This window comes from Ruditapes philippinarum, unplaced genomic scaffold (assembly GCF_026571515.1).
Source record: "Ruditapes philippinarum isolate M1 unplaced genomic scaffold, ASM2657151v2 ctg924_1_1_1_1, whole genome shotgun sequence".
Lineage (NCBI taxonomy): Eukaryota > Metazoa > Mollusca > Bivalvia > Venerida > Veneridae > Ruditapes > Ruditapes philippinarum.
In genome coordinates, this window is record NW_026866918.1 from 106,433 (window position 1) to 122,604 (window position 16,172).

The 16,172-nt window shown below is 31.9% G+C and overlaps 1 protein-coding gene across 1 annotated transcript; it reads left to right on the forward strand.

The window, feature by feature from the left end:
* Positions 1-8,136: 8,136 nt before the first annotated feature.
* LOC132734205 (uncharacterized) lies at positions 8,137-15,055 on the forward strand. Its single transcript, XM_060720898.1, has 2 exons — positions 8,137-8,234; positions 13,443-15,055. The coding sequence occupies exon 2, from the start codon at positions 13,473-13,475 to the stop codon at positions 14,952-14,954; it is 1,482 nt and encodes a 493-aa protein (XP_060576881.1). The 5' UTR covers positions 8,137-8,234; positions 13,443-13,472; the 3' UTR covers positions 14,955-15,055.
* The last annotated feature ends 1,117 nt before the right edge of the window (positions 15,056-16,172 follow it).

Consider the following 16,172-nt stretch of genomic DNA (forward strand, 5'->3'; position numbering starts at 1 on the left):
GATTGTAAATGTAAAGTACGACAGTATGGTGGTGAAATTACGACAGTACGATGGCGAAGCACGACAACAGTGACACGATTGTCACGAGTGCCATCATCGTACTGTCGTATTGTCACCATCGTACTGTCACTATCGTACTGTCGTACTGTAACCATCGTACTCTCGTACTGTTATCATCGCACTGTCTCCTTCCCGTTAGGCATGCACATTATTAACAATTAACATGGAGGAAAAGGTTGACCGTCTCATAAAGTCTCATTTTATCAATGGCCTAACATAAACGTTTTTATATTGAAGAGAGTAGTTTGAAATTGTAGTTGATAAAATAATCAAATACTATAATTAACAAATTAGTCAAATACAAATTTTCTAGATAAGTCCTATCTGTTGAAATACAAATTACGAAGACACAGGTGTACATTGTTTTTCATAAAGCTCTTTATCTATGTAGATAGCTTTTATTTCCTTGATAGTTGATCTTTGATAGAGTACATATGTTTTTTTTTTATAAAACTCCAGTATATGTTCTAATTTTCGCAAGTTCCTTTTAGCTTAAGAAAATCCAATATTCACTGTAGATAACCTGAAATCAATACAATTCAGCGTGTAACGTGTAACGTTAGTAAACATTCAGCATTGTGTATTAAACTTCAAATGTTACTGTAATTATAAAATGTAGACGCAATACGAATTATAGGTAAAAGTTTCGATGCGATGGTGACAGTACGATAGCACGATGGTGACAATACGGTGGTGATGTACGACAGTACGATGGTGTCAGTGCGATAATACGATGGTGAGAGTAGGATAGTACAAGAGTACGATGATGATAGTACGACAGTGCCATGGACTATCACCTGATACATACCGAACTCCCATGTACATTTATATTACTGATAATCCGTGATAGATCAATTATTTCATTAAAATCATGTGCAAAATGGTTGCTTGTTAATTAACCTTTATATCCAAATAATATTAAAATGATTTTATGTATTGCTTATGAAAATCAATTGAGACTTTGTATGGTTTTTAGAAAGTGGTGATAATCATTTCATGACACTTTTTCAACAGGAATTTAAACTTTTTTTCTGTTTCACACATGCAAAAGGAGATGATAATATCTGGAGGAAAACTTTTCCTACGTCTTGAAAAAATACTTCGTCACACTGGCTTAGGACCTATCTGCATAATAAATGTGTGCTAATGACTTCTCCATTACCTGATTTTCTATTAGAATGTAAACACGAAGAATACATAATCTTTAAAAAGAAGGTGTCACATTAATGGCTCATACAAAATCGCTGTTTAGACAAAAAGAAAAGAACTCCAAGTCGGTATATTTAAACGATTTGCAGTGCAAAGATTTGAAAATTTTGAAATATTTATTTCTATCTCAAACTTATTAACTATCTCAAAAGTATGGACCGGGGCGTTATCCAACAGGACACGAATGTGTTTGAACTCTGCGACTGAACGTCGGTTTTTGATGTTTTTTTTTTCGGTTCAGAAAAACGTATCTGTAGTACATGTATATCCCTGTTTTGTTTTTATCCATTTTGACTCGGGACAGTAATTTCAATGTCTTTGATTATAAAAAAATTGAGTACAAAACATTATTGGCGCTTAACGTGCCTTTTTCAATAATGAGTTTTTATTTTTGCAGTTTCTAGTTGCCAATGTTTTGTTACAGTAACTATGTTTTCGTACAGGATCGGTTTCGTCTTCAGTTACTACATTGAGTGATTTTGATGTGTCGTATTCTGGAAATAATTGGAAAAGTGCTTGGGCAATTTTATCAAATTGCTTTTTGTGATAATCTGTTATCAAATGGGGTACCCACCTAACAATTCTCTTTTTAACATTGAGTGTTTTTTTCCAGATTAAATTCAACACTTGATAATGATATTCCTAATATATCACTATATCATGCCCCGCATTTATAGCATTTTCACAGTGATTTTTTTACTTTTGCGATCGCACGCTTTGGTCTATTTGATTTAGGTGCATTGTCAAAAGTCTGTAGGCTGGAATCAAGTTTCTTCCTCCACCTACGAACAGTGTCAGAAGACAGCGAATTATTATCAAAGACAACCTTAATTTCGATGAAGATAACTTTCACACGAGCTTCAGCGCAATATGCAATTATTTTCGAACAACCATTGTATTTGTCGATATGAGGCAATATAGATGTGATTATATCTACGTTACTACGGATAACAAGATGCTCACTACATAGTGACAGTTTTAAAACCAGTGATAAACAATTACTAAATGACATTGCCGCTTAAACTACATGTAGGTCTATATAATTACTTTTAAAAATAGCTTAAATTTACACTTAAGATCACTCTTGCCGTTCATTTGCATCTATTCTTTTATTTTGAATATTAGAATAAAATAGGAGACTGAGGTTTTGTATGATTATATTTAAATATCTTTTAATTTATTTCTACTCTGGTAAGAGTTTTCAATGTTGGTTGTGTAGTCAAAACTACAAAGTAACTAGTCAAAACTACAAAGTAACTAGTCAAAACTACAAAGTAACACTCCTTCAATAATCCTAAAAAAGATACGTTTGAGGTTACAATTTATAAAACTCTCCAATAAATATATGACGAAGAAAAAAAAGCTTAGCTATGCTCACGTATTATCCTTTAGATTCAAAGTCATTAAATCTTTGCAAAAGACTTTACTTAGACCGTATCTTGGACTTTGTAAGTGTTAATTTGGTCGTTCCTTAGGAATTCAGCTTTCGCTTTTTTACTTTTATTCTGATTCTTAATGTTTTAATGACAAAATAAAAGATTTCCATTATATTTTCGGAAATAAGAAAAACAATCCGAAGGATTGTTTAAAAATATTGAAAGACTTGTCAAATGTTTTAAACGTTTTTAAATGGTTGACAAACATAAAACCGATAAAAACGTAAATGATATTCTCAACGACCACGCTTATTCATAAATACAGTCGGAACAGAGAGTGAAATATAATCATGAAAATGCAAGTATGTGTTTGAAGTGTGCTACGATTGAAAATTGGTTTGAAAGCTATGAAGTTTCTGCTCTTGGAAGTCAAGGACAATGTTGTCTTAGATAGTGATATGGACATATTAATGCTTCAGCCAGCAGTACTGTGTTTCAAAACGTTTCCTGCAGAAACATAAAGAGGCAATTGACAAATATATAGTTTGGATTAAGGATAGCGACAACTATATTGCCCCTGTCCTATCTCCTAGATCTAGATAAGACCTTCCTTATATAATGTGGTACTTTATGCAAGTATATAAAGCAGCTTTCTTGCTTTTGTACACCATATGCTGGTATTTCTACCAATAAGGTGAATAAACAATCCTTCAAATTGATTTTGAGTCATTGTTTAATAAATGACCATAACTTCCCAGGTCAAGTTATTGATGAGTGTGTGCGCGTGTTCATGTACGGCGTGTGTGTGCATTACGTCCATTCCCATATCAGGAACGATGTATTAACTTGAACTTAAATTTTAATGCAATGTCGCAATGCCATTTGTGTTTGAATTAAGATAAATCTGATAGGAAGTTTGACATAATTAAGTCTCCTTATATTCACATTTGCTTCAAAGGTGTTTTCTTATTATCTCCCTTTGTTAGCAGATGGTTATACTCTTTTACCAAGGCATTTAATTGTCATTATTTTTGTCAATCAAACAACATAAAATGTTAACTTTGAAGCTATTTTACAGTTAACAAGAACTATTCACGGCCGAGGTAAATCTGCCTTTTTTGCAAAAAAAAATATTAAAAATTGGATTTTGTATTCGTGAAGAACTGTTAGTAGTGCTTGTTTGATATATTAATAATGGCAGTTATAACTTGTGCAAATTCAAAGTTGTGATTGCAACGAGGTTATACAGATTTCTCTTTAGGGTTAGTCTTACAATCTGTACTTCGATTTGATCACGGTAGGTAATCACGTGACTTTTACGGTTACGCGTACAGACAATATGGCGGTCTAAAAACCTCGCTTCACATGACTGTGTTTTTCAGGTAGTTCTTTATTATATCCCTTTTACTTACATACGAGACATGTTGCAGCCTATGCGAAATAACGTATTGTGGCCGCCTATACCTTATTTTCCACCCCTGTGCTCATAGCTTTTAGAAACACTCAAAAATTCAACAGAAATTTTCAATGTGAACAATTATTTTTTGGGTAACATTCACGCAAAATTTGTATTTTTTATAAATTTGATTAAACTACGTCGAGTTAGCAAAGAGAAAATATTCATTTGAAAATGTAAATATTAGGCATGTCAAATGCTGACTGGTCATTTTCTATTCCAATACACGAGAGAAAAATGATTTGGGTAACAGACACGCGTACTTTTATTGTTGATAACCCCCACGCAATATTTTATGTGCAAGCAATACATGTATCTTTGCAGGTTATAGCCTAGATATTGACTGAAAAAAATCATGATTGATACATTTGGCCTAAAACGTTCATAGAATTTTGAATAATACTGAAAGCGCCTATGGATAGTAGAATACATACTCGCGTGAATATATTAAATGAAGATTCGATATAGATGAATTAATCGCAGAAATTGAAATACAAGTCTCAAATATAAGACGGAGGTCGATTTCAGTTTAAGCACAATTACAGTTGTCATTTTTCATAGTTTGCAGATATGGACGGTTCCAGCTCGGATATTGTTTGTGGATAATGTTGGAAAACATTTGTTTATAAAAATATAATTATTATGTTTACTTTCACGTCATTGTATTTTTCATGTCATTATATATGTATGCTTGTATATATGTTAATCACGAGAAACTTGTAGTTTAAGTGAAATAAAAGTTCTTCTTCTCCTTCTTCTTCTTCTTCTTCTTCTTCTTCTTCTTCTTAATGACCACATAAACTGGCTACTCGGCACAGGACCTTGTAAATGTTGTGGAAAATCAAAACGTCATGGCATTTTACTGTTTCTCGTAATATTAAGATTTTAAATACATTCAAATCTTTTTATCACTTAGTCTTTTATGTAACCAATTATTTTTTCAAAATAGTGTCTGTATTTAACTTTATTATGTTGGTTTTTTTATCTAAAGCAAAAAAGAATACAACCTAAAGAATATTAGAATGGGTCTTTTATTTTACAAACTAGGTAATAAAATCTAGAGGACTTATGTTTGAATGTCATCTTAATATCAACAGTAATACCCGTAACGTTTCCGATTTGCTTGGCTATAAAATGTTTCACCACAACATTTATAAGGTCCTGTGCCGTGTAGACTGTTTATGTGGTCAATAACTGAAACCTATCCGTGAATGAAATGTTTCCCACATTTATCACAAACAATATCCGAGATGGAACCTTCCATAATTGCAAAATATGAAAAATGACAACTGTAATTATACTAAAACAGAAATACAAAATCTCCTTCTAATATTTTAGACTTTTGTATTAAAACGCGACCTAATTGAATGATTTGGGTATGGTAGGCCTTACGCGAAGTTATTGATGTACTTGGTAATTTATGATTTTACAAGTCATCCTTATTAAAATTTATTTATCATATTATTGTAACTTATAAGCAGATGAAGTGTTGTTCGGCCCATATTATTTACGCCCCAAGACGATTTGTCAATCTAGCTGTATTTATATCTTAGTGATAGTAAAATTAAGTGTGAATTAGTTTGAAAAATACATTATATCAATTGCATTATCAAAACAAATATTTATTTAACTGTTTGAGATTAAATAACAATGTTGAGTGTTTTTTTTTTAAGTTTAATTGCCATGAATTTATAGGGAATAATAAATCTATTTTTATATTCTAGATCCTGGTCCTGGCTGAAATTTAGAGTATTGCAGCTGTAGCTTGTATACCATAAATTTAACATGGAAAGGACTGTCAGGTTTGTTGAATTGAAATTCTAATATATATATATATTTCCTTACAAAGTTTAAAAATTTCAACTACTGGATATTTATCTAGGCTTAATAATATATTATTTTTCAGAATACTTTTGTAACATTATCAACATAAAATTTACATATTTGTTGTTTACGGGATGCTGCATACAATGGTCTTAGCTAGAGCCTAGAATGAAAATATCTTGGGAAAATGCTGAAGTAACTGATGGGAAGCAGTTTTTCTTACCAATCGTAGGTCAGACTTAAATAGCTTCTTTTTATAAAGTTGTTGTTGTTTTATGTACATAATTTGATGTCAATATGAAACTTCAGCTGTATCTTAATGTCTATGCTGTTTTATTATGTAAATCTTACAGATAAGCATTTTAAGATAAAACAAATTGTTAATTAATTCAAGTCAATTTTAACTAGTAACTTCTTATTTTATTTGCAGAAGCAGTAGAAGTATTCAAACACCATCATGGAACACTTAAGACATACCCAGAGAGATCTAGAAGAAGTACTAGTAGTAGATTGGAACAGATTGTAGCTCAATTGTTAAACTAAAAGAACTTCTTAAATCGTTTGAATTTAAGGTACACTTGAACTGTATTTTTAAAATAAAATAGCTGAAGTATTTAATAGTGTCTTGATTTTTTGTTAAACTCTGTTACAGTACTTTGCTTTATATTAAAATTAAAGTATGTTGAAATGACATTGAAACTTCAACGTTGTGCCAACGTTGAATTTCAAAGTTTTTTGAACTTTCAAATTCGAACATTAATCCAATGTTATTTCAACGTTAAAATCTGACCATAATTCAACGTTGTTCAACGTTGATGTGCATGCTGGGTTATTTCTATCAAGGACTATTGGCGGTATTTTTAATATTATTCAAAATTCTATGAAAGTTTGAGGCTAAATGCATCAATCATGATTTTGTTCAATCATCTAAAAGGGAAATTTTTGCGATTTTAAATTTATCTTTTTCGGGCACTTAATTCATTTAATATTTTCCGTGAAATTGTATTCTGCTATCCCTAAAGGGGCCCTTTAAATTTTAAACCGGGGCCTTTTGGGGGTATTTTCAAAAATTATTCAAAATTCTATGAACGTTTAAAAGGGATTTAATTTATATTTTTTTCAAAACAATATCTTTGGCTATAACCTTTCATTTGGAAATTTTCTTGCCCCATTAAAAAATTGCGTTGGGCATTCAACAAAAAAAGTATGCGTTCTTTTTACCCCAAATTTATTTTTTCTTCTGTATTGGAATTTGAAAATGGAAACCCTCAGCATTTAACATGCCTAATATTTACATTTTCAAATAAAGAAATTCTATGGACATTTTCTCTTTGCTAACTCGACGTAGTTTAATCAAATTTATAAAAAAAATACAAATTTTGCGTGAATGTTACCCGAAAAATATTTGTCCACAATGAAAATTTCTGTTGAATTTTTGAGTGTTTGTAAAAGCTATGAGCACAGGGGTGGAAAATAATGTATAGGCGGCCACAATTCTTTATTCCACAGGTTGCAACAGGTCTCGTATGTAAGTGAAAGGGATATAATAAAGAATTACCTGAAAAACATATGTGAAGCGAGCTTTTTAGGCCGCCATATTGTCTGTACCCGTAACCGTAAAAGTCACATGATTCCCTACCGTGTTGATGTATTGTATTCTTTTATGTATGGGAAATATATCCCCTCCGCGCCTTGAAACCGATTTGTCGACCCAGAACAAAATCTTCCCTAGGATCTAGCTTTAAATTTTGAAATAGTTTACTGTCAGTAATTTCTGAATTTCGCTAGTCAATTGCCCTTTGATCAAAGTTTACATGAGTCAAATAATTGACTCAAAGGCCATTTGATATTGTTATGATATAATGTAACGTCGAGAAATAAATTTAATATAAATAATTTGAACATAAAACGCTAGCACGCTAGAAATTTAAATAAAATTTCATAAATATTCTGTCTTACGCAATATCTTTAAAAACAAAGTTTAAAAGTACATATTTTATTAATAATATCGTTAAACAGAAAACATAAGTAGAAAGCCAGTAAATATCATTTCAGAATTGTGTTACTGTAATTTTAACATAGTGTTTCAGTTTACGCCTGAAGAGTGAGTTATTAGCTTGAGACTTATATTTTTATATTGACAAGTTTGTAAGCTATATGATGTATTGAATATCATGGTATCGATTAAGCACATGTGCGCTATAGAATGGTTTCATATTACATCTGCAAAATGGTATATTTCGTAGCGAAGTAAACAAATGAGTCATTTTGATTTTGAATTGGGGGCTGAGATATGGAATTGATTACAGGTAGGAAACACCTTCATAATGAATATTGTATATCTCTTTCTTTTTATAATCTGTACAGATATCATGTTAACATCTTGCATCGAATGGAATTGATATGTTAGTAAACATCATTTAAAGTAATAAACTAAAAAAATCTCTTAAAGATCATGTGTGTTGTGATCCAAGTGGTAAACCACACTAAGTGAAAGTACATAATTATGCAAATAAAACAATTTTCAAAATCGAAGAATATGTAAAGTATGTACTGCAATTTGTGTGCATATTATATGAAACGATTAAAATATAATTGTGAAATTTAACTTAAACTTTATAGAAAATAATTTTTCTATTACCTCTCTTTATTTTCATGAAATGTTAGATTCGGAAATATATTTATAAATAATGTTTTTTGGAACCTACAATGTTGATAAATCTTAATTTGAGCATAATATTTATGATTTTTAACCATAAAAAATGTGTTGTAGGATCTTTAAGAAATGTACCGTAGATTTGCATAATTAATAATATTTTCATAATAACGTTTTTAACTATATTATAATTATGATATTATCAAAATAACAAAAATGTAATTATATTTCAAAGAAGTTATGAACTATATCATACATGTAGCATTATAAATATAATATAAGATAAAAAAAAGTCATTTGAACAGAGACAAAAATTGAAAAAAAAGCATCTGTGTTGTAAGTAATGAATGTTTAATTAAACCAAAACTAAATTGTTACATTCTTTTGATTAATTTTTGCACAAAGAGTATATAAAAATACAAATAATAGACAATTTATTTGCTAGTAAGATTTAAAGTTATACAAAACCCTTTGACTTACGATGGGTATATATTAAAAAAGAATGCACACAAAAATGTTTAGGTATTATTTTCCGTAAAAGACCTGTGTCATATGTTGTCATAATTTGTCAGTTGCTACCATAGGAATAGTTTTGATACCAAACCATAACGAAGGACCGGTATTTTATAATACTGGACAACAATCTGAGAAACTGTGATTTTTACAGCTGTTGATATGACTCAAAACACGTATTAAGTTAATACACGTATTAACTGTATAACTTTTTTAATGTATGGTCCTCTCCCGTGTTGAAGGAAAGGCTAACATTTGAAAAGACAAGTATCTATAGAACAAATATAAATTTAATAATTTGTGAAACAATTTTCAGATAGATTTTTGATATTCAAATTATAGACATATGCTATCACATCATCTTTTTGTAATTGTCATACAGTTTTGATTCAAAAGGTATTTTGTTCATGTGCGTTGAACATTGTAATAACTATTTTGATTAGATAAACATATATTATTACGTGCATGTGCATAGAGGAGGTAATTGTATCAAGGTATTTATTTATACAAGATTTTCAAATTGATTAAATTCTTTTGTATGTTAATACCCATACTGTACAAAGGCGACCTTCTTGTCAAATGCATTGTGTAATTTTAAATCAGTCTAGTGCAAAAACAATCAAGTATATCAAATCAACCCTACTATTTATAAATATTAGTACAAATAATGTATCTTTCATTGCAAAACCTATAATTATGCTTTTAAAAATTATATTTTCTTTTAAGGAAAAAAGCATTGAACAAAATATAGATAGTAAGAACTATGACTTTCTTTGAAGTTACTTATTTATTTATGTCTTCAAAATGATGTTTTAATATCAATGAATGATCTCAATATGCAACTAAAGCTTCATTATTCAGTTCAATGCCGCTTTGCTGTGCGAAATATAAGATAACATGGGGTAAATGTAATTCGACTTTAGATCGGGTTTTGTTTGCAAAATTAAATGGAAAACTTATTATAATAAGATGATAAAACTTAGAAATGTTCCCGTTTTAAACAAATACTTTTGTTTTGTCATAGTAGCATCCAAGAAATTCGTGCCTAAAATAGGGTGAATTAGCATCTCTTGTAAACAGCATGAAACTTGGCATAGTTAAAACTGGTTAAAACAATCCTTTTGATTTAAGCCATAATGGCCGCCAAAATCCAAGATGACCGCCATATTAGAATTTTCAGATTATTTTAGTTTTTCAACTGTAATCATTGTCATGATTAGTATAAAATAGAAAAAAAATACATTATAATACATGCTTGTTTAACATATCAGCATGAGGATAATCTATCAAAAATATCAACATGGATGGCAAAGTTAATATAGCCGCATAACCTTATGTAATTATGAAACTGCTTTAAAACATCCGTTTCATTTTTTATACAGAAACATGCTCATAAATACACTGTCTCAGATTTATTTTTTACAATTATTTTTACTTGGTTTTAAAACACAATAAAAGAAACAAAAGAACACTTCAAGCAAAAAAGGTGGGTTTAATCATCTAATAATTTTATTACCTGTCCTTGGATAAGAATCTTAATGCTAGTTTAGGTACTTTCCAGAATCAAACTAATTAACCAGTGCCTTATTCCAATGATTTTATATGTAGCTGACCTCCTATTAGGTAATTCTGCAAAAGTCAAAGGAATGGTATAGAACCTCTTGCATATTCTTCATGTTGAACAAATGACGAGCTATTAAATCTCATATCAAAATTATCAAATATGAAGCGCTGTAGAGTCTTAACATAATCACATATTAAGTCATGAATGACTAATGCGAACAATACCAAACTTTTTTATTACCAAAAATGCCAAAATATTCTTTTTGTTCAATATGTTAAATTAAATTAAATTAAAGCCTTAATCTTACGGGCTCAGTAATTAAATTTCTGCAGATGTTGATGCACACCAACGTGTATTACAGTCATTCTTGTATAAAAGTATACGTATACAATAAGTTGTTTTCCGTATTAAGAAACCGGTTTCGTATTGTTTTCAATTGCTTAGGTGCTATGTTTTGATTTTAAGGTACCTTAGGCCGTCATTACTATCAGCGGTATTGCATGTTTTCCGTATTAAGAAACCGGTTTCGTATTGTTTTTAAATCGCTTAGGTGCTATGTTTTGATTTTAAGGTACCTTAGGCCGTCATTACTATCAGCGGTATTGCATGGTGTCAAAATCACGCACAATAACATGAGCTATCGGTAAGAAATCATAGAGTGGTCGACTGTTCTCAGTGCTTGAAAGCTAAACAAGAACCTAGATAATAAATAATTCTTTATATTTAAAAGGGCCATAATTCTGTCAAAATCAATAATAGAGTTATTGGCCTTTAAAAGTGACTTAATATTATGCTTAAAATTAGGTTTAAAACTATTCCTTTACGTATTTTTTACAAAACCAACTTGCATGCAAAACCTCAGCAAAACTGTTAAGCTGACGACTTTTGTGTACAATATTACTCCATATTCTTCTAAATACCAAGCTGAATAATGTGCTCGCATGGGTTTTTCCACTAAAGTCTTTTCTCTGTAAATGTACATCTGTGTGTGTGTATTTTTAAGCAGGAACGTCAGTTTTTTAGTGTGTTATATACATGTATGAAGAGTGTTGATCAAATAAATTATCTTAATCATAGAAAATCATCATGTAATAACGACCATCTTGGATTTTTGAAGCCATATTGGATTTTCTACCGATTCTACTAAAGCATTTTTCCAAATATTTACTATTATTGACCTATAATGTCATTTTCCTGATACCATGTCAAGTTTTATGTTTTTCACAGAAGGTGCACAATTATTTTTCTGATTTCTTGGACTATAATTATGCACTGATTGTATGTTGATGGCTGATCAAGTCAAGAAGAGAGTACAGTTCCTAAAAGTATTCTAACTTTTTCATTTTCAAATGTGGACTGGTTAAATTTTAAGACAATAAAGAAACGCAGTACTTTATATAATTTATTTTTCTGTTGCCTGCCATGACATGACAAACACGCAAATTCGATGAATTTATATCCCCAGCGAGTACTGGTTATTACTTACACAACAAAAGAAGACATAATGCTTTATTTATATATTTATTATGGCATAAACAGTAATATTCTTTGTACATAATAAATATTCAGGGCAATAACAGAACCTAAATTAACTCTGTGTTAAATATTAATATCTGGACATGGCAATGAGATGTAAATTGCCTTTTTGTATCTATGGTACCCATCAAGATTTGTTGAAATCAATACAGCAGTTGTAAAGAAATAACAATATTGCTCTATATGCATACTACATAACTGATCAAGGGCCATAACTCTGTAATGAACGGTCTGATCTGAACAAGCAACACACTATGCACATCCCATCTTGGTATTTATGGTTCCCATAAAGTTTAATTGAATTCAAGGCAGTAGTTGCAGAGAAGTAACTTGGAAACAATTATTGCTCTATATGCATACTGCATAACTAGTCAAGGAACATAATTCTGAGTTACTGTCTGACCGGAACGAGGCGATGATATGCGCATCTCTTCTTGGTATTGAAGATTCCCATAAAGTTTCGTTGAATTCCAGCCAGTAGTTGCTGAGAAGTAGCACGGAAACGATTATTGCGCTATAGCATAACATATCAGGGGCCATAACTCTGAGTTTAAAGTGTCTGACCGGAACAAGGCGACGATATGCGCATCTTCTCTTGGTATTGAAAGTTCCAATAAAGTTTCGTTGAAGTCCAGCCAGTAGTTGCAGAGAAGTAGCACGGAAATGATTATTGTTCTATATGCATACTGTATAACTAATCAAGGACCATAACTCTGAGTTTAGGTGTCTGAACGGAACAAGGCAACGACATGCGCATCTCCTCTTAGTATTAAAGGTACCCATTAAGTTTCGTTTAATTCCATCCAGTAGTTGCAGAGAAGTAGCGCGGAAACGATTTTTGCTCTATATGCCAAATGCATAACTAATCAAGGGACATAACTCTAGGTTAAAAGGTCTGACTGGAACAAGCCGACGATATGCGCAGCTCCTCTTGATATTGATGATTCCTATAAAGTTTCATTGAATTCCAGCCAGTAGTTGCAGAGAACTCGCACAGAAACGAAATTCGGACGGACGGATGGACAACGCCAAAACAATACCCCCCTCCCGATTCCATCGACGGGGGTCAAAAAAACATGTTCCCTTATTACTCGTTGTTAATTTTTAGCTAATTAATACTTTAATTAGTACAAGACACCTTATTTATCACATTTCATCAATTATTTTTTCTTACACATCTCTTTCAAATATAATATCATGCGTCAAAATAAGAATAAGACAATAACACAATTATTCTTATGTTTTCAGGAATATGATACGAATTTGATTGTTTCAAACATGTCAGTTTGGTATGAAATGGATGACAAACAAAAAACAGAGAGAAAGAAAAAACTGTATGACATTCTAAACCATCTTGGTTATTCAAAGGTATGTTGTAATCAAAGAATAAAAATATATGATAATGCCAGTAGGTGCTTGGAGCGCGTTTCAAATAGAAATTGGTTCGTACCCGTTAATGTCACCGTGCTTGGAAGCCGTGGTGAGGGTATGGCTGTTGCTTTAGGAAGTGATATGGATGTATTAATGCTTCAGCCAGCAGTAAAATGTTTTGAAACGTTATCTTTGACGTATAAAGAGGAAAATGATAGAGACGTGGCCATTTTCGAACTAAACTTTTCGGATGTACCTGAAGGTTATGCAAAATTACATCTTAAAACCCTGAAAGATGCATCACCATACCCATATAGTAGATTAGTTACACGCATTAAAGGAGCATTAACAAGTGATGGTTTTTTGCAAAATAACCAACGAATCATCGAATCAATAGAAAACGGCGGCCAAACTGTGAGACTGGAAGGATGGCCAACTACACATAATATGTACGGACATATCAATGGCCCGGCACAACCGCTTCAATACCCTTTACCTTGCCCAGAAAAATATCAACAATATCTCTCCATAGATTACGTAGCAGCTTTTCCATGTGTATATCCGTCGTTATTGAACGACTGGTTCGAAAGGGTTCGGGGTAAGTCCTGGCCCAGTTTAGAAACGTCGATTAAAGTGAAGCATTCAGACCTATTTGTTGTACCTGTTGGATTAGCTGAAAGTGATGAGGAGGTTTTGCAATGGAGGATATCGTTTACACTGGCTGAAATATTATTGGTAAGGTCCTTTCACGATGCACAGATTAAAGCGTACGCTCTAATGAAAATGATTTTGAAACATGAACTGAAGCCTATTTGTATGAATATTACTTCATACCAAATTAAGAATGTTCTCTTCTGGACATCTGAAAAGAGGCAAAATATCCAGAAAATTGATTTCTATGAACTTTTGTTGGAAGTGATTACTTTTTTGAAAGATTGTATTGAAGCTAGGCAACTTCAGCATTACTTTATACCTTCACGAAATTTGATGCATGTGAATATTTCCGAAGAGGAACGTAGCCGTTTGATTGCATTCCTCACTAAGATTTCCTGGGACCCTTCATATGCTCTACAGCGTTGTCCGTTGATATGCAATATGTGCACTTTACCGACAGATGAAGGATTGGTTTTCAGAAATATGGTGGACGAACTCATGGCAGCATTTTTTGCAGTTGCACCTGAACAATTTGATGAAATCGAGCATTTACTTCAGGGAGCACAATCATCTAAGGAATATTTTGATTTTTTTATGAAACGTGTGCCAGCTATTGTGAGGAAAAACAATCCGTATGGATACTTTCATTTGATTTTATCAAAAAGAGATGATGACATTGACGAAATTCTGAATGAAGGTTGCAAAAAAGGGTACCAAGAACTATGGATTAAATAATATACATGTATTTCAATTACACATTGAAACACTGAAGGTTTATAAGTTTAATTTGAGTAGACTTGAATAGAGATGTTATTTTTCCGATTTTTAAAGATCGTTCAGCACGACATGATTGCTGTGATTTTGGATTTTAGTTTTGGGGGTTCCAAAATTCCCACTTTATAATGTGAATCACCCCTTGTGTGGGCTCTGTTTTTTTTGGGACGTCTTATCTGTGATTGCCGTTATATTCAAATTTTCCTTTTTGTTAGTTCCCCCCATTGTTTTCCTTTTGGGGGCCCCGCTTTTTTTCTTGGGGACCATCGCCGCTTTCAGGAAAACACTTCTGTGTCACCCTAACAGGTTTATTAACCCCCTTGACACATTTCTAATTCAATTATTCCAAAATTTTATGTTTTTTGAATTCACTTAAGCTGGGGCTAGGGGGCGTAGACGGGGTTTTTTTTTGGCAGTACCGCCAGCCCGACCAATCAACCGGGTCTGCAAAATTTTTTAAATTTGACGTGGCTTTCTTTGGGACTTTTTTCCTATTTTATTGAATGTTATATCGACATTCATTTACATATAATTTCTACATCATATCAACCATATTAACAATATCTTTATTCAAACTTGTCCAAGAAAAAATGATGGTAGAAGGTATTTGTTGAAAAAATAGTTGCTTAAGTCTATATAGCTTTTTTTAAACTTCCGATTTAAATTTATGCTTTTTAAATTTGTCTTTTGACGTTATATCTGTTCATAACCTCAGATCCCCTTTCAAAATTCCATTTTATTTAGTTCCGCCCATTGTTTTCTCGTTTAGGGCACACGCATTTTTTGTTTTTTTTTGGGGGGGGGGGACCATATGCCGCTTTTCATGGAATGGCACTAACGTGTCACATTGAAGGTTCCATGATAACCGCCATATGAACACATATGCGGATGTTTCAAAATTCTAAATTTTACCAGTTCATGTTTAATGTTGAATTCTGCTTAAGCCGGTGCACTTTTGCACTTTACAGTACCGTCCATGAACAGGCTCAATCAAACCGAAAGCCTGAACATTTTCAATTTTTGCCGCGTTGGGCTTTCTTTAGGGATTCTTTTTTTACTCTATTTTTACACGACGTAAAACGTTATTCCAATCCAAAATTTAAAATTGGATCACACTGTCATCGAATGGCATGCCTCTTTGGTCATTTACCTGTAGAAGAGTGCAAACACTCTTTTTGG